We start from the raw sequence: 25,019 nt of genomic DNA on the forward strand, positions 1-25,019 counted from the left end.
TCCTAATTTGTATTCCATAAATCATATTTTGGAGGAGTTGTTCCTAAACATCTAAAGTGTTTGCAGTGTAATTAAGGTTTTGCTTTTTTACTCTAATTTTATTAATGATTTTGTAGCCAATACAGCGATAGTTATACATTGCTTCTTTTCTTTGTAGTGGTGCTATAAGGGTCATTGTATGTGGAGGACCACTAACCAAGTTAAACAAGATGGTAACTGGGGAGCATGGACAAAGTTTGGATCTTGTTCAAGAACGTGTGGCATCGGTGTGCGTTTCAGAACCCGTCAGTGCAATAACCCAATGTAAGTAGAGTATATTTATTGCATACAAACTTTTATACATGTAACCAACTCCTTTTCGACCGCCCATTTATATATGGCAACAGTATAGCAACAAAACTTCTGTCTATGGTCCTGTCTTCAGTTCATCAGTTCCTGATGTCTAGTTGTTTGGTGTCTTGGAGTCAGACCATATTACCCACTGATTTGGTGGACCAGTCCTGGGTGTTCCGTGGTTTGGTGCTGCTATTGTTTGTTGAGTTCATGTTCATGATGCTACTGCATGGTTTTCATGTAATGTCATAAAATTTTACATCAGCGGTTTATTTTTAGGCCAGTGAATGGTGGCCAAGACTGTTCTGGCTTAAATTATGAATATCAATTGTGCAACACTGAAGAGTGTCCTAAGCACTTTGAGGACTTCAGAGCCCAGCAATGTCAGCAAAAGAATTCCCAGTTTGAATTTCATCATGCAAAGCACCATTGGCTGCCATATGAGCATCCTGACGGTAAGTATTATTATTTAACATACAGCATCACTGTTCAGGTCTGTAAAGTCAGAATATTTTACATTGTTTACGGCATAATTTACTTTTCTATACCAATCAGCCGAAATCATTAAAATCTCATGAATAACATTGGTTTTCTTGTGACAATAGCACCTGTTAAGGGGTGGGATATATTAAAGGGGTTGTACCATCTCAGACATTGGGGGTATATCGCTAGAATATGACCCAAATGTCTGATAGGTTGGGATCCCACCTCTGGGACCCACACCTATACTTAGAACAGAGACAACAAAGTTCCGGAGGGCAGCCCTGTCCATCCCTACAGGACCACCAAAAATAGCCAAGTGCTGGCTTGACTATTTCCATCAGACCCATAGAAGTGAATGGAGTGGTAGCCGCGCTTGCACGAGCGTGCATTTCATTGGGACTTCTCAAAATAGCCAAGTGTGCCGCTTGGCTATTTTCGGTACTCCCATAGGAATGAATGGAAGGTGGCCACACATGTGCTGTGTGCCCTCTTGGACTTTTCCGGCTCCATTCTAAGTATAGGTGCGGGTCCCAGGGGTGAGATGGTATAACCCATTTAAGTAGCAAGTGAAGAACAGTGAGTCCTTTGAGTTGATGTGTTGGAAGCAGGGAAAATAAGCAAGCATATGGATCTCAGCCATTTTGACAAGGGTCAGATTGTGATGGCTTGACTACTGGATCAGAGTTTCCCCAGAATGGCTGGCCTAGTGGGATTTTGTTGTGCGGTTATATTGGTAAGGTAGTGAGGTGGTATGCAGTGATTAGTACCTACTAAAAAGGACCAAGGGGTAATTGAGATGAGCTATTGTAGCACAAATTTCCAAAAACAGTAATGCTGGCTATTAGGCTTCAGTGAATCGAGCTTTGGATCATAAATCTGAAGTCAGTTCGGTAGAAAACTTTGTTTGTAGTGCTGTTTCCGTACAGAATTAAAATGTATGGGCTCCGTGTACTAAAACTTTTTACCTCTGACGAATTTGCGCAAGACTTCGTGAATGGTATTCTTTTCTGCATATTTAAAAACATTTTAAAAAGGGATCAAAAGTTGGCTTTGTAACTGGCTGGTACCTCGGTACCTCATCTACCAATTACAACCCTTCGTGACAACAATATTTCCTAATTGCAGTGGCCCATTTTAAGCAGGACAGTTGTCATGCTGCAAAAATTGTTGAAGGATGGTTTGAGGAACATGAAAGAAAGTTCAAAGTTGACTTTGCCACCAAACTCCCTAGATGTCAATCTTTGAATGCACACTGCTTGGTGTCAGAGAATTTTTGGCAACGCAAGAGGGGCCTAGGCAGGCAGGTGGTTTTAACGGGCTATTCCGCTTTCATGAAATTGATGACCTGTCCTTATCTATTACAGATAGGTGAAGTTCTGACTCTCAGGACACACACAGATCAGCTGTTTCAAGGGTCTGCAGTGCTTGTATGAGAGCTATATTCTCTTCAATGTTTAGTTGCATGCCATCTCATCTACAACGTAGTGTCGGTACAGTGTAATTACAGCGGTTCGTCCCATCCAAGTGAATGGGAGAGGAATCTGTAATTGCTCTGCACCACCACTACGACTTAGCCAGTGTGCAGGTAAGTATTTAAGAGAACGCAACTCTCGCACTAGCGCTAAAGCCACCTCAAATAGCGATCTATTATCTATCTATCTATCTTGCATATACTGTACCTTCTGATACAACAATTACTTTATGACATTGATTCTGAGTAGAAACAAGGCGTCACTGATTTAACTGTAGAAAATAAAATAGCACAGGACTTTAACCTTTTGCATTGCCCAGTCTAGCTGATTATTCATTTTGGGAGTATTCTAATACTTTAACTTATTAACAGTAAAGTATGACGATATTTAATGTTTATACCATGTAATAAGTTAATGATTTGTAGACCTTGGAAAGACTCTGGGGTTGTGTGTTTCCCTAACTTGTGTGCTTTTATTGAAGAGGCTTACAGTATATTGATCTTGCTAATGAACTGCACAAAGAATAATTGCTGCAATGTATTTTTGTGGCAATGTGAATTTCACCATTGAATATTCCTAAGTAAATATAGTAATAGTTAACTGGTTCTCCCATTTCCATAGGACATGCCATAGATGCCTAATTGGTCAGGGTTCGACTGCTGCTACTAGTTTATGGGAGATACTTAAACTGCCTGCTATTATGATGCATGGGCAAATATTATTTCTGTGGACCAGTTCTTTTTTGTCTGAGCTGGACAGAACGGATTGAAATATATTGCAGCTTATGCACTTGTCAAACCCGTAGTCAGAGAAACATACATTTGTCAAAAAAAGCTAATTATTTTTATTATGTAGGAACTTTTGGGTTATGTATGCAACCGTATGCCTATACAGTGGCATAGTTGGAAGTATCCATTAAATAATCACTACATATGCAATGTGAATGCATTACTCAGCGATAGCCAAACTGAGAGGAGAAATGAGTGGAAGACTCTCGGTAGTACTAAGACTACATTGTCTTACTGCCATATTAATTAGACTTTTTTTTTAAATGCATTGCATGACAGCTTATGGGCTATGTATGCCACCGTCTGCCTATACAGTGGCTTAGATGGAGGTATCCATTAAATTATCACTTCATGCGCAATGTGAATTCACCGTTAGTCAAGTATTCAATGACAGCCAAACTGGCAGGAGAAATGAATGAGACTCTTGGCAGAACTGAGCCTGCATTGTCTTACTGCAATATTAATCAGATTTTTGCCAAAATGTATGTGTTCAATTACTATAGGAAATTGTTAAATAGTTTGAATGAAACATAATTAAGCATTTAGGCCTGTTTCACACTTGCGTTGTTGTTTTCCAGTATTGAGATTCAGAAAAAATTGTTCTGTTTTGTCCCCATGCATTCTGAATGCAAAGAGATCCGTTCAGGATGCCTTCCGTTCCATCAGCATTCCGTTTTGTGACCGGACACAAAACCGTTCCAAGCTGCAGTTTTGTGTCTTCCCATGGAAATGGAACAAATCAAATCTGTCACTAAAAACAAAGTAAGTCAATGGTGACAGATCAGTTTTCATAGGATCCTAAAAAAAACGGATCTGTCACCCATTGACTTTCAATGTATTTAGTGATGGATCCAGTTTGTTCCGTTTTAATTTCACACAACCGCATCCTAACAGAACGGATTCATCCTGATGTGCAAAATTAAAATGGATCCGTTTAATTCAGTTTTTTAAATCCTCTGCCGGATCTCAAAACCGGTATTAACAACGCAAATGTGAAATAGGCCTTAGGGTGGGTTCACACTAGCGTTATGGAGTCCATTATGGCTTTTCGTTATAACAGGGTTATAACGGAACATAACGGAATCCATAAGACGGAAGGACGGATCCGTTTTGCTGCCTATAGACTTGCATTATGACGGAATGCAAAACGGACGATTTTAAAAGGCATTCCGTTTGCTCTCTGTCCTAATAGAAATCTATGGGAATCAAAACGGATCCGTCTGGTTCCCGTTATGCAAGACGGAAAACAAAGTCCTGTCGACAGGACTTTGTTTTCCGTCTTGCATAACGGGACCCAGACGGATCTGTTATGTTTTCCCATAGACTTCTATTAGGACGGAGCAAAATGGAATGCCTCTTAAAGGCTTCCATTTTGCATTCCATCCTATGGATTCCGTTATGTTCCGTTATAACAGAGTTAACGGACTCCATAACGCTAGTGTGAACCCACCCTTATATAGTCATATAAGTAACAAAAGTCTGTGGTGTGTGGTTCTTTATTAAAAATGTCAAATGAAGAGTCACAACGTAAGGGAAGAAAATGCATCAGTATAGGCAACTGAGCAAATAGGCTCCCAAAAGTTAGTAACTAGAGCAATGGCATTTACCTCTGTAAAGAACGTAATGCAACATTTTATTTCTGGATTTAAAAGCACAACTCCAAACATCCTCCGTTGCCAGAGAAAGACATTTGATATTTGTATAAAGCGGTGCACTTTGATTGTGGTTGGAAACTAACCTTGGAAAACCCTGTACAAATGAAGAGCTGCCAAGATCCTGGTAACATTTTCAGGGACACTGCTGCTGATCAGATATTTAAATACCACTCGCAAAGCAAGCTAGATGGATATAGCATCCTACAGTTAACAACATAACCCTGTGGATGGTAATTTGGAACCAGAAAACAAAAATACCACAATATTTAGGAAAATACACTGAATGGATATGATTAGAACTTTTAGAGAGTAGTGCTGAGTAGAATTTTCTTTACAGGAGATATTGGATATTAATATGTCAGCAGACAGAAATGTCAATGGGCCGGTGATTGGCCTCTAGAACTATTTACAAGATATCATGATGACATTATAGTTTATGAATTCAATCCCAAACATGAGCAGACAGAGAATATGTACATTAAAAGTAGATAAAACGTACAAATATAAAAATGCATTTTAACGTATGTACTGTAGGCCAGACTGGTAATTCACTATACAGCTACAACTATGATATTATAATACATGCTAATTGCTGATGCTTTTGAGAATGATCTCAGTCCCTGGCTAATTAGGATGAAGCAGTGTGACGGTAGTGATTGAAATGTGGTTGTTTGTCCAATAGATGCAGCTATTGTTGTAATAAATATTACAGGGTGTAGCTGTAATGTTTTACATACAATGTGTACTAACGTTCATAGCTTAGGGAACAAGCTCTGGAAACTTATGGCGATTATATCTAGGGATAATTTGGATCTGGTTACAATAAAGGAGACATTGTTCGACTGGGAAATAGCCATACCTGGATACACACTGTACAGAAAAGACAGAATAGACAGAAGAGATGGTGGAGTAGACACTTATGTCAAGTGTAGCCTTAAATCAACAGTAATTCAGAAGACACACAAAGAGCGCAAAACTCTTTGGATTTGCATCCAAACCAAAGAGGAAAATTTTATTAGAATCAGTGTGCTATCTACACCTCCAGGGCAAAGTGAGAATTACGAAAGCAAGTTGGCTGAGTGACTTTAACATGGCTGGTGTAGACTGGAATATCTCTTGTGCAATTGATCTATTATTTAAATCATGTTTTATGTTTAACATTTTAAAGAATTTTTGATATTTTTAATTTTCCATGTCAATATTTATATTTAAAGAAAAACATAAAATTCAGCATTTTTCATACTGGCCACTAAGCCCAATACTAGACGCCACTTCTTGGTCTGTAAAGATTACATTACTGCTGTTATCTGCTTATCTTTCATTCTAATCCTGCCTGTAATGATATCACTTCTGTGTATAGATAAGGCAGGATCCACCATTCACAATAGGTGGTTGTCAAAGCTTATTTGACCTCAGCACAGGTCACAGAGCATGCCTAGAAAATTCTCCCATAAAAGTCAATGATGTCCTCTTTAGTACATTGTGTCTAAGGACCATGTGGCTGCTGTAACAAAGTTTTCTTAATACTTTCTAAATGCTCCTAAGAACAGCTCAGGCAAGATTGCTGCCACCATAATCATGTTCAGGAATTAGAATTAAAAAACTGCAATTAAAAAAGGGGATATGTTTCACTGTCGGCATATAAAATATTTGGTGACACATTTGCTTTAAAGGGGTTATCCAATTTCAAGAAAAAAAAAAAACACATGTGTCGGGCCCCTCACAGGTAATATACTTACCCCACTCTTGGCACTGCTTCCGGTCCCCGCACCACTGCTGCTGCTTCTACCTGCATATGGATGAAAATATTCGGTGTCGGGGGGGGAACAGGCATTGGCTCCCTAGCGTCTCCCTAGCGTCACCTGTGATGCTAGGGAGGCTCGTCCCCATCCCTGCCTGCCATTGGCTGCTACCCCCCCGACCCCGGCGGTGCTGGGACCAGGAGCGGTGCCAGAAGCGGGGTAAGTATATTACCGGTGAGGGGCCCGACACATCTGGGGGGGGGGGTTTCTTAAAATTGGATAACCCCTTTATAGTAGTGTCTCTGGAACAGCTAGTTGAGTCACCAACCAGAGGAGATAGCATTTTAGATGTAGTCTTCTCAAATGTGGATCTGGTGTCTGAGGTTAAGGTGGAAGAACATATAGATTCTAGTGACAACCTACTGACTTAAGAAGGACTCATTTTAAGGTAATTAGGGGGGGTTAAAAAGGGAATTAAAAGGGCAGAAAACAACAGCAGTTATGTATGCCCATTGAAAAGGAGGAAGAAACCACAATGGTTTACTAGAGAAGTAAGTGGTATGGCAAAAGAAAAGAAGGCTGCTTTTAAGCAGTATAAAGAAACCAGAAGTGTAGCTGATAGAGAACTGTATAAAACTAAACAGAAAGAGGCCAGACTTATTAATCCTGCCAAAGCACCAAAAGAAGAAATGGCCAATTCTATTAGGAATGGGGGATAAAATATTCTTCAGGTACAATATAGATAGGAAGAAAAAAAGTTGTGGGATTACAAAAATTAGAAATGGCCAAAGTCACTATTTTGATCACTGACCATTTGAATAGTTGCTTTTGACAGGGGCGTAGCTATAGGGGGTGCAGAGGTAGCAGTCGCTACCGGGCCCAGGAGCCTGAGGGGGCCCAAAAACCCTTGTGCCACATAAGACACTGGCATTATAGAAAGTGCATGCTTGTCTATTTACACCTCTGGCTAGAGGGAAGGGGTTAGGTCAAGAATTTGGCATGAGGGGGTGCCCTTTCAATGTTTGCATCTGGCAGCAGGAAGGCTATGTGCTCCCCTGCCTCTTGCCAACAAGCACTGAGGGACGGGGGCCCAAGCTGAACTCTTGAATCAGGGCCCGTGAGCCTTTAGCTACGCCCCTGGCTTTTGATCAGTATTTTCAGAAGACGGCTTTCCCAACTGCTAGTTGTAAAAACTCAGCCCAGTGTTTTTGGAGGACGATGTTATGGGTGACTTGGCACATTTAAAGTCAAAACAAGGCATCCACCCAAGAGTCCTTACAGAACTCTGGTCTGTGGTTGTTGCTTCTCTTGTTTAACCAGTCCCTATTGACCGGGGATGCTCCTGAAGATTGCAGAATGGCCGACGTTTTACCTATCCACAAGAAGGGTAGCAGAGAAGAAGCCGAAACCTATAGACCAGTTAGCTTGACCTCAGTAGTAGTAAAAATAATGGAAACCCTCCTGAAAAAAAAGTTAGTTGACCCCCTTAAAACCGGCAACTTGTTGGATCTAAAACAGCATTGCTTCACCGAGGGCAGATCAAACTAATCTTATTGATTCCTTTTGACGGTGTCACAAAAGTGTTGGATTAAGGTGTCGCTGTGGACATTGCCTACCTGAACTTCAGCAAAGCATTTGATACAGTGCCACATAAATAACTGAAAGATAAATTATTGAAGATTGGACTTAATCCCTGTACAGTTCAGGGGATACACAGTTAGCTGATGAATAGATACCAGATTGTTGTTGTTAATGGTCACAAGTAGTGTACCTCTAGAGTCTGTCATGGATCCTATTCTTTAATATTTTTGTAGGTGACATAGGAGAAGATTTGGTACGCAAGGTTTGCCTGTTTGCTGATAATTTAAAAGTGTGTAACAGAGTTGATATTCCTAGAGGGATTAGTAACATGGAAGCTTCTCTGGTTAACTGATTCAAAGAATGGAAACTGCAGTTCAACAGGTCCAAATGTAAATGTACTTAAAGGCAGGGGCGTAGCTATAGGGGGTGCAGACGTAGCAGTCGCTACCGGGCCCAGGAGCCTGAGGGGTGCATAAGAAGACACACAAAGCACTGAGGGAAGGGGGGGCCAAGTCTAACTCTTGCACCAGGGCCCATGAGCCTTTAGCTACGCCCCTGCTTAAAGGGGTTGTCCGATTTAAAAAAAAAATATTGATGACCTATCCTCAGTATAGGTCATTAATATTATATCGGCGGAGGACTAACTCCTGTCACTCCCACCGATCAGTTGTTTGAAGAGAAAGCAGCGCTTGTACTAGCGCTGCTCCTCTTCATTGTTTACCTGCTCGCCATTGCACCAGCAGTGAGCAGTGTAATTACAACTATGCCAACTCATTCACTTCAATGAGATGGCTTCTTTCTGTTTAAGTGAAGTCAAGTCCTGTTATAAATACACCTGCACCTGCAACTACATCTGCAGTTGTGATGGTGAGCAGATAAACAATGAGGAGAAGACAGTGCTCATATGAACGCTGCTTGCTCTTCAAAAAGGCTGGTCAGCACAGTAGCCAGGTGTCAGCCCCCTGCCGATCTGATATTGATGACCTATCCTGAGGATAGGTCATCAATATTAAAAAGCAGATAACCCCTTTAAGGCCTCATGCACACGACCGTTGTTTGGGTCCGCATCCGAGCCACCATTTTGGTGGCTCGGATGCGGACCCATTCACTTCAATGGGGCCGCAAAAGATGAGGACAGCACTCTGTGTGCTGTCCGCATCCATTGCTCTGTTCCGTGGACCCGCTAAAAAAATATAACATATCCTATTCTTGTCCGTGCTTTGCGGACAAGAATAGGCATTATAATTATGGCCGCCCTTTCCATTCCGCAAATTGCGGAAGGCACATGGGCGGCTTCCATTTTTTGCGGATCCGCGGTTTGCGGACTGCAAAAAACGTCATGGTCGTGTGCATGAGGCCTAAGGAGAAGGACCTTCTTCATTTTAGTAGTTCTGCATTAACAAACCTTCAGAAGTGAAGGATCTAGGGATCCTGATATCAGACAACTTCAAAATGAGTGCACAGTGTGGGCACGTGGCTGGGAAAGCAAGTCAGATTCTTGGCCATATAGCAATAGATATAACCAGTAGTAAGAGATTGTGATCCCGCTGTATGGAACGTTAGTGAGACCACATCTAGAATACTGTGTCCAGTTCTGGAGACCCAAAAAGATATAGTGTAGATAAAATGGAACTGGTGCAAAAGTGGGCTGCACAAATGGCTGAAGGTCTGAAGTATAAAGCGTATAAGGATAGATTTAAAGAACTGTATAGCCTTGAGGAAAGAAGGGAAAGGGACGACATGATAGAAACATTTAAGTACTTTAAAGGCATAAATGAGGATCAGGAGGGAAGTTTTTTTTTTATTAAAAACTTAGCACAAGAACAAGGGGGCACAATCTAAAATTACTTGGGGGGAAGATCAGAACCAATGTCAGGATATATTTTTACACCAATAGAGTAGTTTAGGCTTGAAGAAACTCCCAGCAGACGTGGATGAGAAATCGACAGTAAGTGAATTTAAATATGTCTGGGATAAACACGTCTATCTTAAGATAAGTTATAATGTGAGTAACATAGTAACATAGTAACACAGTATATAAGGCCGAGAAAAGACAATTGTCCATCCAATTCGGCCTGTCATCCTGAAAGTTGATCCAGAGGAAGGGAAAAAAAAACTGTGAGGTAGAAGCCAATCTTCCTCACTTTAGGGGAATAAAAAATTCCTTCCCGACTCCAATCAGGCAATCAGAATAACTCCCTGGATCAACGACCCCTCTCTAGTAGCCATAGCCTGCAACATTACTACACTCCAGAAATACATTGAGGCCCCTCTTGAATTCCTTTATTGTACTCACCATCACCACCTCCTCAGGCAGAGAGTTCCATAGTCTCACTGCTCTTACCGTAAAGAATCCTCTTCTATGTTTGTGTACAAACCTTCTTTCCTCCAGACGCAGAGGATGTCCCCTCGTCACAGTCACAGTCCTGGGGATAAATAGATTACGGGATAGATCTCTGTACTGACCCCTGATATATTTATACATAGTAATTAGATCACCCCTCAGTCGTCTTCTAAAGTGAATAACCCTAATTTTGATAATCTTTCAGGGTACTGTAGTTGCCCCATTCCAGTTATTTCTTTAGTTGCCCTCCTCTGAACCCTCTCCAGCTCTGTTATGTCTGCCTTGTTCACAGGAGCCCAGAACTGTACACAGTACTCCATGTGTGGTCTGACTAGTGATTTGTAAAGTGGTAGGACTATGTTCTCATCACGGGCATCTATGCCCCTTTTGATGCAACCCATTATCTTATTGGCCTTGGCAGCAGCTGCCTGACAAGTGCAGAATAGATTGACCATGTCATCCTTTTTCTGCTGTCAATCTTCTATGTGTCCATGTTTTTGTTTCACAGATTAAAATTATGTTTTCCTTGCTCAATGTATGACAAAAGCATAGAGAACAATAGGTAGTATAGCATCCATTGAGAAATATACCGCAGCATGTAATAGCCATTAAAGGGTTTGGCCAGCAGACTTAGATTTGATTGATTTAAAATAAAAGGGATCTTAAATCTGAAGTATAAATTATTATTTTTTTAAACCCTCCCTGCTGCAGCCACAGATCTGAGCACTGCTGTGTTCTGTACATCACCACCTCCCTTCCCAGTCTGTGGGAGCCAGGACACCATTACATTGCGCAGGAAGGCTTTCCCTGCTATGAGCACTGAACTTGCCTGGACATGCCACAAGTACAAGTCTTAGAAGTTATATAATAGCCATCTCATTTATGATTTTTTTTTCAGCAGCCTCGGCTAAGTGGAGTAGGAAATACTCCCCTCATCTGTACTTAAAAGTACTCACATTTCAGCTTGTCAATGTTTTAATACTCGCAGCGTCCACAGATTCTTCAATTGAATTAGCTAAATCCTGTAGTCTACCTATGATCTGTCTGGAGACTGCTATATTTTGGGGTAGTCTATGGGGGACGGATCCGTTTTCAATTGCACCATATTGTGTCAGCTGATCAACGGGGGGACCCGGGTGTCGGACCCCCACCGATCTGATGCTGATGATCTATCCAGAGGATAGATCATTAGTTTAAACAAAGTGCAGAACCCCTTTAAGTATTCCTTTTGTCCATCCCTTAGGCTAACTATATTTTTATCAGTAACACCATATTCATTTTGTTTCCACAGCCAGTAAAAGATGCCAGCTCTATTGTCAGTCCAAACAAACAGGAGATATAGCATCCATGAAACAGCTTGCACATGATGGGACCCGCTGCTCCTACAAGGATCCGTATAGCATTTGTGTGAGAGGAGAGTGTGTTGTAAGTTGTATTGTGATAATCTAATGTATGCCTATATAGCTGAACCAAATCCTACTACGAGAGGGAACGTTTTTGGGGACATATACATACACAATCTTGTATCACTGTGTTCAATACATAACCTACATTTTTACACTTCTTTGTGGCTTGTAGAAAGTTGGCTGTGACAAGGAAATTGGTTCCAACAAGGTGGAAGATAAGTGCGGTGTGTGTGGAGGGGATAACTCCCACTGTCGAACCGTGAAAGGAACCTTTACAAGGACTCCAAAAAAACCTGGTAAAATCATTAACTTTAATTGGGGATATTCAGTTGACTCGCTAAAAAGCTATGTACACCATTGTGTCTAAAGTTAAAAATAGGTATGCTTTTATGTATACAGCTCATATGCAGAATTATATTATTCCATTGTAGCAGGCCACAAACAAACCTTGTGTGTAGTCTGTTCTTCTGGTTGTGAGTTATCTCCTTCCACAAGTCCCCTTGTGAGCTATTTGTTAGTAAGAAAAGAGAACATAGGGAAGAGATGAATACACGACTGCAGGATCAGACTACACATGGGTTTGCTCGTAGTCTGTAACCATGGAGACACGTAAAGAAAAAAGGGGTCAGTCAGCACATCCCAATGCGCAGGTACACGTTGCCATGGCTGGAAACACAGAAACATTTCCTGGCATTAGCATCAGAATACTTTTTTGTACTTTCTTTGGTTTGCAGAGTATTTTTTTTTACTTTGTGTTTCCAGCCATAGCAACGCGCACCTGCGCATTAGGATGTGCTGACTGACCCCCTTTTTCTTTGCAGTTTGTGCCGGAGGTGTGGCTGACACCTCAGTCGTGCACTCCTGACCAGCCTGTCCGCCCCATAGGCTGATTTTAATTAGTGTAAGTATAATGCTGTAGCCTGCTCTCCCTGCACTCACTGGAAGCCTTTTGGCACCAGGAGAGGTATAGAGTGGGCTCTCATTGCATTCATTGGAGGCCATTTGGCACCAGGAGAAGTATGGAGTAAGCTCGGCATGCATGTTGGTGCCTGCTTTCCCTGAATTCAATGGAGGCCATTTTGGCACCAAAAATTACAGAAATCAGTGTGGGCCCCGCATGCATGTGGAACCTGCACTCCCTGCATTTTATAATAGCCGTCATTGTACATAACAGGTACATTTTAGTGTTAGGTTCCTGTCTTAAAGAGATCGCCTTGACATGTGGCAGACGGGCCCAAATAATTTTGTACAAAATGTATTTGCCAAGAATCTCAAATTTACTTAATAAGCAGAGCATTAGCATTAGAGTACTTTTTTATACTTTATTTGATTTGCAGAGTGCTGTGGCATTGTATTTTTTTTTTCATGGAGGTTTGATTGGGGTTGAAAACGGTTTGATAGGGGTTGAAAACGTATTATAAGAGTGTATTACTGTAGTGCAGCGGCGGCATGAAGCGCACGGCGTCATAGCAACCAATGACGCTGTGCGCTCATGCTCTCAGCAGGATGCCAGGCCGGGATACCACGGACCGCTCACGGCCGTGTTCCACGGTCGTGTGCATTCGGCCTTACAGGGACGGCGTAAAATGCAAAAAATGAAGGAATTCGGCCGAAAAGTTCCAAAAAAGTTGCAAACTCACTCCACTGCGGAGGTGCTGTAAAAGAAAAAACTGGAGTAGCATTCCTAGACAAGTGTTAGATTTAGGATGCACCAGATTTAAAGGGGTTGTCCGAATTTTGATAGTGATGACTTATCAGATTTTGATGAACGGTATCAGATTGGTGGGAGTCCAACCACAGCACCCCTGGTGATCAGCTGTTTGAAGAGGTCATGGCGCCGATGAGAGCTGTGGCCTCTTCTTAGGCCAGTCATATCACGTTCATCAGTCACATGGCCTAGGTGCAACTCAGTCCCATTCAAATAAATAGGACCGAGTTGTAATACCAAGCAGAGCCTCTATCCATGGGCAGCACTGTGCTTGGTAAGCAGCGAGTAGGCCGCACCACTCACTGGCTTCCTTAAACAGCTGATCGGCAGGAGTACCCGGTGTCGGACCTCTGCTGATTTGATATTGATGACCTATCCTGAGGATAGGTCATCAATATCAAATATCCGGAAAACACCTTTAACAAACAACTCGCAACAGTCAATTTGGTGCACAGTACACCAACGCAGATTTAAGATGTTGATTGTCTTGCATTAGGGATGTATGTTGCTTCCTGAAAACCATCAGTCAGCCTGATGATGGTTTCCCTATTGCAGTATATTTCTTTTACACTTACACAGAGTAAAGATAAACCAGAAACCATTGTAATGAAAAAGGTATTAAGATTCTATATTGGTTGGCTATATGGCCAGTCTTAAAGGGGTTGGCCCATCTTACACATTGGTGACATATTGTTGAGATATGACACCAATGTCAGATAGGTGTGGGTCCCATGTCTGGGACCAGCACCTATCTCTAGCACAGAGCAGTAAAGAAGAGTGCAAAGTGTGAGCACAGCCAGCTCACCTCTATAGGAGTTACAGAAATAGCCCAGTTGGCCCTTGGCTATTTTCAGCACTAATATAAAAGTTATTGGAGGGTAGCCACACTTGTGTGGTGCGCCCTTGTTCATTTTGGCGGTGCCATTCCAGAAATAGGTGCGGGTCTCAGAGGTGCGACCTGCACCTATCTGACTTTGGTAGTATATCCTAGAGACAGGCCATCAGTGTCTGAGATGAGACAACCCCTTTAATAATAGAATAAGAATACAATAAAAAGATAATGATTGTATTAGTATACTGGTAACCCTCTTACATAGACAAAAAGGCACCGTGTGTAATGAAAAATGTACAAGTGTGAACTATTAGAAAACCATTATTCCAAAATATAAGAAAATAGGCTTGCACAGAAACGTCTGATCTTACCCAGAATTCCTTTTGAATTTGAATCCACAAATGTGACCACAAGAATTTGTACATTTGGTGCTTACAAAAATATGTTCAACTTTAGAAAACGGAAATGCAAGCATGGTTTCAATTTTAGACAAAAGTAACAGCATAGTTATAAGTCGATACCACACAGCTAGAACTTATATTGTTTTTGAACTGTAGGATGCACCAAATGATGATAGATAGATAGATAATAGATAGGATATAGATAGAAATATAGATAGGTAATAGATAGGAGATATAGGATAGATAGATAGATAGATAGATAGATAGATAGATAGAGTTTATAATGTATACATATAACACAGTATAGAGTAGAGCTGCTGCCCACCATCTCATTGCCCAACAGACCCTTTGAGTGCCTTTAGCTGTAGGCAACAAAGTGAGAATAGCCTGGGCATACCTGCCCCAAACTGTACTGTCTTATGTGTACTCATGCTGATCAAAAATATAGTAATACAATACATTTTGATCTCATGAAATATATTGCAAAGTTCAATTTCTATATGAAATCCTTATACACAGGACCATACAAGGATCTTATCATAAAAACACAGAACACAGTCATAGATATGTAATTTGTGTTCACTAGGATAACCTGTAATTGCTAATTCTTTGGCAGCTCTGTTAAAGGGGTTTTCCGGTTTACAGCTAGTGCTGATCTCTCCTTAGGATATATTATCAACATCAGATTGGTGGGGGGTCTGAGTCCCCCACTGATCAGCTGTTCGCTGTTGGTACCAGAACTAATACAGAGAACAGAGCCAGAAGTACTGCAGGTTGCACAGTCATCCAACTGCTAGGACCCCCACCGATAATGAGACTGGCAGTCCCCAAGTTTCCTGCGTGAATGTAGCAGCAGCACATATGTGTGACCACATCTATAGCACACAGGTATCTCTGGCGTTCCCAAAGTAGTGAATGGAGCAGTGGTCATGGATATCCACTACTGCTTCATTCACATAGGGTAGTCAGTAGCCTTTTCTTGTGATCAGTGGGGGTCTCATCTGTCAGACCCCTATCAATCATACATTTATCTCTTATCCTGTGGACAGATAAGAAACATTGTTTGTGAGCCAACCTCTTTCAGTTAAGCATGGTCTAACCACTAAGTAAAGACCTAAGTCTAAGGGTACATTTACAGGGCCGTAAGTTTTCTGCAGTCCGCAAACCGTGGATTTGCATATGCACAGAAGATGAGCAGATGACTAGTTATCCACTATAAGGACTTCCTGGTATAGTGTAGAATTCAGGAGAACTTGTCACAATGTATGATGTTCTTCATGTGGAATGCTGTATGTGCTTTACACCTATCTTGTTCCAAGATTTTCGCTATTGACTCATTTAACCATAAAACATTGTCCCGGATGTCAGAATTATAAATGGATTGTTATGCAAATGTGAAACGTTATGCAAATGTGAAATGTCACTGTTGAATAATCCGGACTACAGTGAATTCCATTAGATGGAACAATAATCACAATGAACAAATACTCCTAAGGCTAGTTTCACACTGGCTTTAAAGCAATCCGGCCGGACACCATAGACTATAATGGGATCCAGCGGGAATCTGGTCGCTCCCCAGCCTAAATGCCTGGATTCAGCTGGACAAAAATCGCTGCACGCAACAGTTTTTGGCTGGATGAATCCCAGCATTTATGCCGGAAAGCAGCCTGATCCCCACCAGTTCCTATTATCTTCGATGGGTCTGGCTGTGAGCGGTTTTATCCGGCCAGGCCAGATCTGGAGGTCTCTGGCGGGCTGTTCCTATGCTGAAACAGACTACTGAATTGCTTTAGCTCAAGTGTGAAAGTAGCCTAACCGATATACACGTACACATAACTTCCCATCTCCGTCCACAGTCCAAGTATTAGAAATGTTACTGCAAGCAGTCCGGTGGGCTCTTGAGATGATTAAAATCAACTACTCACAATTAGTAGTCATCTTCTGGGCCTATATTTCATTGAATCAACTGACGTACAGTATGTCCATATAACACAGAGAGCACTGAAGTGCTGAAGCCTCTCACTGACACCCCCCATCACGCAGCGTTCAAGGAGACATGCCCCCTTCCTAATGCGCATGACGAAGCAGACGTGTTTCCTCGAGATGTTGTGTGATAGATGGTCTCGGTAAGAGATGCTTTGGTGTTTTAGTATACTCTGTATGTTATATACAACTTCTGGAATTTGCTTTCATTGCAGCTTAAAGTTGTCTGGGATCGTAAACAATTTGGGCAAAAGACAGGCAATGAGATAATACCACAAAAGAAGCAACAACTGTTAGATCCCTCACCGATTCAATGCCTCTGTTCTGCTGCCCCCTGCCAGTCTATGTTTACTTGGCTGCAATGACTGTCTGCACATGACCGTTGCAGCCAATCTTTGACCTCACCTGTCTTGAGCTGTACACCTCTGAGGCCAGAAATTTGCTGCGTTAGTGACTTGGGTATACGGGCAAGTCATTGCTGCGTCAGTGACTTGGGTACACAGAGGCCAACAGGGAGCAGCGGTGATGGAGTGGTGAGGGATCTAACAGGTTGTGGTTGTGTCTTACGTTATTTTATCACATTGCCTGCCTTTGCAAAATATTTAACGATCTCAGAAACCCCTTTAATACTCGTCTAAAACATTTGTCGGTATTTCTTCATACTCATGGTAAATTCAGTATTAAGTGGTGGTTAATGTATGGATAAAACTGATGCCAGGAAATATTTGGTTAGAATTATTGCTGCTAAAGAGGCTAAATGGGGTGGTTATTTTTACCTAGGTGATATGGGGGTTGCATTATCTTTCTGTTATCAAAATCCCCTTGTCACTTTTGCTTAAAAGAAAACATCTTGTGGGAGTGAAATGTTTCTCATTTTATAGTTTTATATACTGTTAGATTATACTGGTTATATTATATGGTTATACTGCTTTACAGTCTATGTTTGTATACGTATAGCATAGCATAAAATACAGAGATACAGACAGCATATCTATTTGCTTTTGCGGTCAGAATTTTCCTTCCCATAGGTTTGTGATCCAGTGCATGGATGTAATTTAGTAGTGGTGGATGCAGATTTTCAAACAGAAAAGACTTTTACAGTTATTGCATTTTTATTATATAAATGAATGCTCAACTGTATGCTGATTCATTCAATACTATGTGGTCACAATGGTTAAGTTTTAAGCTCTTTGTTTCAGAATACAGAAACTTGCATTCATGTGCATTCATTTTTGGCAATAGAAACCTGATAGAACAGAACCAAGACGCCAGTGTGAACAGAGCCCAAATGTATACATTCTGCAGTCGTGACCGAATATTAGATTGGTCTAGGAGCAATCAAGACACCATAAGACCAGATTAACACAACTTGGTTGAGGTTACTCTCTGTTTAAAGGGGTTGTCCGGGTTCAGAGCTGAACCCAGACATACCTCCATTTTCACCCAGGCAGCCCCCCTGACAGGAGCATCGGAGCAGTTCATGCTCCGATGCCGTCCTTTGCCCTGCGCTAAATCGCGCAGGGCAAAGGCATTTTCAGGAGTTCTGGTGACGTACCGGGGCTCTCCATGGGACTGCCAGGAAGCCCGGTGACGTCACCGGCAGTGATGGGAGGGCTTTAGCGCTGCCCTAGCCAGTAAAATGGCTAGGGCAGCGCTAAAGCACGCCCATCAGAGTCGGTGACATCACCGAACACACTGCACACACTGTGTGTTGTTGTAAACAAAAGAGCCCGTGCCCTGCACGAACTAGCACGGGGCAAGGGAGCGTATCGAGCATGAGATGCTCCGATGCTAACATCAGGGAGGCTGCCTGGGTAAAAATATAGGTATGTCCGGGTTCAGCACTGAACCCGGACAACCCCTTTAAGAAAAATCTAAGTCTGTCAAACTCTCTTAAAGAGGATCTGTCACCTCTCGGTCGGTTATAATTAATACTTGAATTCCCCATTTATAAATATTTATGAGGCTTCCTTCTTTCATATAAGTGCTCGTTCGCATCTGTGTTGAGCTTTCCGTTCTTCTGATACATCAAAAAAACTGAAAACTGAACTGATATATTTTAACTCTCGCTTGTTTGAATGGGCATCAGTTATGCTCAGTTTGCGTCCATCAGAACAGAAAAAAAAAAAAAAAACTGATCCATCTTATTTTGGGCATCAGTTGCCCTCAGTTTGCATTAGTTTGTGTCAGTTCCATCAGTTATTTTTGATGGGAGAAAAAGTATATTAGGAAGGACTTCTCCTGTTAGAAATAACTGATGTTTGATGGAATTGATACAAACAGATGCAAACTGAGTATAACTGATGCTCAAAATAAAACTGATTATTTTTTGTCACTTTTCTTTTCTTATGACTGATCAGAACAACATAAAGCTCAACGCAGATGCAAAATCTGCCTAACTCTATGCCAGACTTCTACTATTCCTACTGTAAGTTTATGAATGAATTACCAACAGTCTGCAATAAAAGTTTAAGTGGGTGTCAATAGTTGGGGTGTATCTGACACTATCCAATCAGTGCTACCAGTGTCGAACTGTGCAGGGACACACACCCATTGGTAACATCCAGTTGGACTTTTTAAAGACTTTTGAAAATTCATTTTTGAGACATTTTGTCTTCTCGCTCTCTCTCTGTGGTTTTTCACTTTCCACCAGTCATTACAGCAGATCTCCCATATTAAAAAAAGCACACACACGGAACATGTTCTTGGACCTCCACCACTTTGAGGACATAGGGGATCTCCACCACTCACTTTTTCTGTCCAAGCCACTTTGCAATTGGGTTGCTATTTTTAACAAAAACTAGTTGTGCAGCAAGAGACTTCTGCTCTTCACTGTACCGTTCACCTTAGGTCTCGCTGTCACTGTTTATATAGGTTATGTATGCACTGCTCTCCGCTGGCGCCCCCAACTATGAGAAGTCAACATTTGGTGACTCTAGAAAAGTTGTAGAGTTGGCCACACATGCCTGTGGCTCTGTCAATTGGCTCAGCTGCCTCCATTACTGGTTTAGACCTGTGAAGAGGACAATACATATGGGCAGTCACCTCTCCTGTATGTGTCTGCATTAGAGGGCCAGATGAACCTGACAGCAGAGTCAACCTCCTTCCCCTTTATACTCACTGTCCATATGTTCCTGTAGTGTGGCCTCTGCTGGCATTAATATAATCTTTTGAATCACTAGATGGGAAGCATAAAAAACAACCTTTTTTAAATGTTAAACTCAAGCTGAGTAACCTTATCATTATGTAAAATAGTTCATCAATGAATTTCACCAAATAAATGGTCTTGGTCACCCAGGACATCACAATTGTATGGTCTTACCCCAGTTCAGAAGCATGCTATGCATATACTGAGTCCTTTCACCAGTTGACCATTTAGGCAGTATCCTAAAGGTTCTGTATAATATAGGGTGATCATCATGAAAAGGGCAACCCTATCCTGAGCGTGTTCCTCACTATCCCTGTTAAGCTGTGTCCTTCCTACACACTTCCTCCTGGGTAATGTACGCTTCATCAGGGGAGATCCACGACTAGGATGTGTGCTGCAGTCAATTATTTTCGTCTAGAGAACAGGCAGAGCCAAGAAACGTCACCCAGTGATAGATAATTTTAGTGGTAACAACTAGTTGCAAGCACCTCCAGGAGATCATGTGACCGACAGTGTATGTCAGTGTTCCTCAACTCTTAAGGTATAAGGTATAATGGAAAGATCTGCCCTTGTTCTGTTTTTTTGACCCACGCCTAGTTTTGGCTCACAATAACTAAGGGTCCATCCACACATCCGTATGTGTTTTGCGGATCCGCAAAACACGGACACCGACAATGTGCGTTTCGCACATCGCCGGCACTGTAATAGAAAATGCCTAATCTTGTCCGAAATAGGAATAGGCCATGTTCTATTTTTTTCGGGAACGGAATTGCAGACCCGGAAGTGCGGATCCAGAGAGCACATAGTGTGGCCCCATAGAAATGAATGGGTCCGCAATTCCATTCCGCAAAATGTGGAACAGAATTGCGGAAGTGTGAATGGACCCTAATGGAAATAACTGATCAAATAACTGAAGTGTGAACTCAGCCTTAGGCCTCATGCACACGACTTCCGTTTCGTTTTTTTTGCGGATAGGATGGGGACCCATTCATTTCAATGGGTCAGTAAAAAAATTGTGATAGTTCATCCGTTTGTGTTCCGCATCCATTGTCCGTGTTTCCCTTCAGCAAAAAAAATTGTTCACGTCCTACTTTTTACACATTTGCGGACAAGGATAGGCATTTATTACAAGGGATCTGTGGAAAAAAACGGATGCTCCAAAAAGAACGGATGCCGCATCCATTTTTTTGGCGGACGCACAATTTGTGCGTGTGCATGAGGCCTTAGCTGTATAAATCCATATCAGCTTGCTCTTGCTAGTAGCAGCTTTTTGTTGCAGAAATGTTAGCATTTAACAAATCTGTGCTTATATTTTAAGAATTGATTTATGAAAAACAAGGAGCTGAAAATCCTTTTGCAATGTAATGTAGTACTAAATGAATCAGTGTCAACTGAAGCATTCATTTCTATACAGATGTAGCAGGGTTAGCACTCAAGCTCTTAAAGACAAAAGCCATTGAAAAGCAATTGAAGGTGTTTGCTTAACGCATTTAGTTGAGATAACACGTCTCCTAAATCATGAGTGTTAACTCTACTACATCCGTACTATACTGTAAATAAATAGTGATAGCTCTTCACACTGTGGTCACCTTTGTTTAACAGAATTTCTTAATTTTAGTCTAGTAAATCCAATCAGATTTCTTAATAATTTGTACTACCCTTATTTCTGCCATATAATTAATGCTACTTTCACACTGGCGTTTTGGCTTTCCGTTTGTGAGATCCATTCAGGGCTCTCACAAGTGGTCGAAAACGGATCAGTTTTTCCCTAATGCATTCTGAATGGATAAGGATCCGCTTAGTCAGTTGGCCTCCGTTCAGTCTTCATTCCGCTTTGGAGGCGGACACCAAAACACTGCCTGCAGCATTTTGGTGTCCGTTTAACGAAACTGAGCCAAGCGGATCCGTCCTGACACACAATGTAAGTCAATGGGGACGGATACATCCTGACACACCATGTAAGACAATGGGGACGGATCAGTTTTCTATGATACAATAGAAAACGGATCCGTTCTCCATTGACTTTCAATGGTGTTCAAGACGGATCCGTCTTGGCTATGTTAAAGATAATATAAACGGATCCGTTCTGAATGGATGCCAACGTTTTTATTATCTGAACGAATCCGTCTGTGCAGATACATGACGGATCCGCACCAAATGCGAGTGTGAAAGTAGCCTAACTTAAAGAGCTTGTCCCATCTGGACATTTCTGACATATCGATAGGATATGCCATAAGCATCCAATTGGTGTGGGTCCCACCCCTGGAATGCACTCCTATCTCAATAACGGGGCCACAATGTAAATGGAGAGGATGTCCCACATGCGCTACATTCTCTCTATTCACTGCTATGGGACTTCTGAAACTATCCGAGCAAGCCTGCTCAGCTATTTTCAAAAGTGCCTTAGCACTGAATGGAGTAGACAGTGAGCATATGTGGCCACCACCCATTTACCATCCTGAGACTCCCAAAGATAGCCAAACCAGAGTTTTCTGAAGTTCCAGAGCAGTGAATGGACAGCTGAACATGCGCGAGGACCCCATTGTTGAGTTTGAATAGAGTTCCGGAGGTGAGACCCACAACTATCAGACCGGCATTTATGGCAAATCCTATTGATATAATACTAATATGGATTTTTTCCCATAATACAGCCAATTGAAATAAAAAAAAAAGTCTTAAAGGTGTCCCTAGCCATAGTGGTGCAAAGCAGTCAAGATTGTGATTTTTAAATAGTAATATTAAATCATTCCTGACAGCAGAGTCATTAAACAGTTTCATCGGCCTCTTTCAACAGGAAAACAATTAAGCAAGCGGTGCCAAAAAGAGTTCAAGTTACTGGAAAATGAAATTTGCAAGTATCTTCTTATCACAATATTTCATTGACTATTACTTTTACTACATAGCTTATTATTGTAGCTATAAATATATATCTAATAGTTACGACGAAGGCGTGGCATTGCATTAAAGGACAATCCTGCCCCAATTTGGTTAGAACTTTCCCACCTCAATGTTCTATTTACCTGGGGTTTAGGCAGTTTTTTTCTGCCTGATAAGTACCAACTAATTATTCTTTTTGCCTGAAGCAAAGGCATCAGTAATTAGTCAAAGTTTGTGCTGTTTGTCTTTATACAGATAGTAGTTTGGGACAGAAGTCAACTTTGATCAACTATTTTCATGCTCTTGCTTCAGGAAAGAGAAATGGCTGGACTATTGAGGTAGAAAATCTCCTTACCAATTTTAGTCACTGCAGCCCAAATTTTGGGGAGTGAGCGATTTCCTTCTAATGTGCCCAAGAGATATGTATCAAAAGTCCACTTTTTTGGCTTATTTTGGGGTTGGTAGTGCATTTGAGGTCTATTTTGGTTTTAAGTAGGGCTTCTGAAACTAGCATTTAGAAATATAACAATACAGAGTCTCAGTGAATTGTATCTTTGAAACCAGGAGGGTTGTAGAAACGGAAGATCCACCTTTTTAAAGTGGTTTTCCAGGAATACAATGTTTATGACCAGTACTCATCAGAGTCGGAACCCCTCTGATCAGATATTGATGACCTGTCCCGAGGATAGGTCATTAATATTAAACTCCTGGAAAACGCGTTTAACATTGTATTACTTTTAGGTTCAAAATGCTGATTAATTTGTACATTTATTGTTATGTCAAATGGAGCTTTGTTTTTTTGTGATAAGAGGTTCATTATAAGGCAAAGTCTTGTAGCTGCCACTAGAGGGAGCATGGGGGCTTAATGCATACAGTCCTCTCTCTGAATTCAGTGCTCTAGGCTCCCTCTAGTGGTGGCTGCAGGCAGCCAGCATGCTATATTTTGTATGTATTTCTATACAGGTTATTTGCAGCTCTGTAACAGAAAGAAACAACCCACTGATCATTATGAAGATATATTTTGAACTTTCTTGGATTAAAATTTAAAAATGGTGTTTAAGGGTCTAAATTCAATTTAAAAAGTACTGCCTTTGGAAGAAATGCTTTTAGACACCTACTCATATTCACCAGGGTTCTTACCAATATCAATAATGTTCCGCATTTTAAAGGGGAAAATCAATTAATTACATTTCTTCTGCTTAATTTCCTGTTCAGTTTTGACAAAAAGTGGACCATTCACCCTCAGTAATACGCTGTATCGTTCCTACCAACTCCACTCTATCACAGTCTAACTGAAATTAAACTCAGCAAAGCACAGGAATTAAAGGGCTTGCCCGGAAAAACATAATTTCTAACCAGTGCCAGCAGCCTGCCTCCCCTACTGAAAGAATAATACTCACCTGCTCCTCACTGCTCTGGTTCTCCCACGTCTCCATCTTGCTTTCCGTGGTTTGTTTTCTGATCTTGTGACCATGACCATGCTGGACAAACCCTTTAAGCTGACTTAAACAAACAAATTTAATAGCTATTGGCCGAATGCTACATGGTCCATCTCGCTTCACTGTGCACATGGTTAATATATACTGCCAGATGTGCAGTGCATGTACAGTGGGTACTGACAAGAAAGACCATCCATAATCACTAAACTAATGCCACCTTGGGCTAGATGACCAAAATTGCACCAGATAACAGAAAAATAGGTATAAAATATAACTTTTATTACTTTTTCTAAAAATGAAAAACATGCTGTGAGCAACTACAGCCTTAAAAATAACTAGCACTAGTGTATGTTCACTCATATATGCATTGCTGAAGGACTAAAGGGTGTGCACTACCCTCAGAAATCCTATTGCCGCTTTCAATATACTGCGTGGTCAGTTATATTCACTGACATTACTTCTGGTATAAGCAACTAGTGCTAGGCTTCTAAAAACAGTTAATTGCCCCCCAACATGTTTAGGGAGTACTCTGGCTTCATCAAGGGTAATAGACAGACGAGTCCCTGCTGTCTTACCGGTAAGGTTAATTCGCATTTACTATTCTTTGCAGGGACATGTGTGTTTGCTATGTGCAGGTTTCAGACCCTAAACCCCAGATGCGTAACAACATACTGGTGGTTTAGTCAAATCAGGTGACAAGTTTCCTTTAAGACTTGTCATTTATGTCACATGAGTCTGAAAATTTTATCATTAATCATGTTATAAGCAGTTTTTAATGACAGCATGATTTATTTTGGTTGTTGTTATCTCTCCACGGTTTCACCAGA

The 25,019-nt window shown here is 41.3% G+C and overlaps 1 protein-coding gene across 1 annotated transcript in view; it reads left to right on the forward strand.

Annotated features, from left to right (window-relative positions):
• Positions 1-25,019, forward strand: part of ADAMTS3 (ADAM metallopeptidase with thrombospondin type 1 motif 3) — a 189,315-nt gene that overhangs the window by 124,031 nt on the left and 40,265 nt on the right. The window contains exons 12-15 of the mRNA XM_044303006.1: positions 158-303; positions 613-788; positions 11,690-11,823; positions 11,977-12,100. Coding sequence (XP_044158941.1) covers positions 158-303; positions 613-788; positions 11,690-11,823; positions 11,977-12,100 — 580 coding nt within the window. The remainder of the gene's footprint in view (positions 1-157; positions 304-612; positions 789-11,689; positions 11,824-11,976; positions 12,101-25,019) is intronic.

This window comes from Bufo gargarizans, chromosome 1 (assembly GCF_014858855.1).
Source record: "Bufo gargarizans isolate SCDJY-AF-19 chromosome 1, ASM1485885v1, whole genome shotgun sequence".
NCBI classification, from domain to species: Eukaryota; Metazoa; Chordata; class Amphibia; order Anura; family Bufonidae; genus Bufo; species Bufo gargarizans.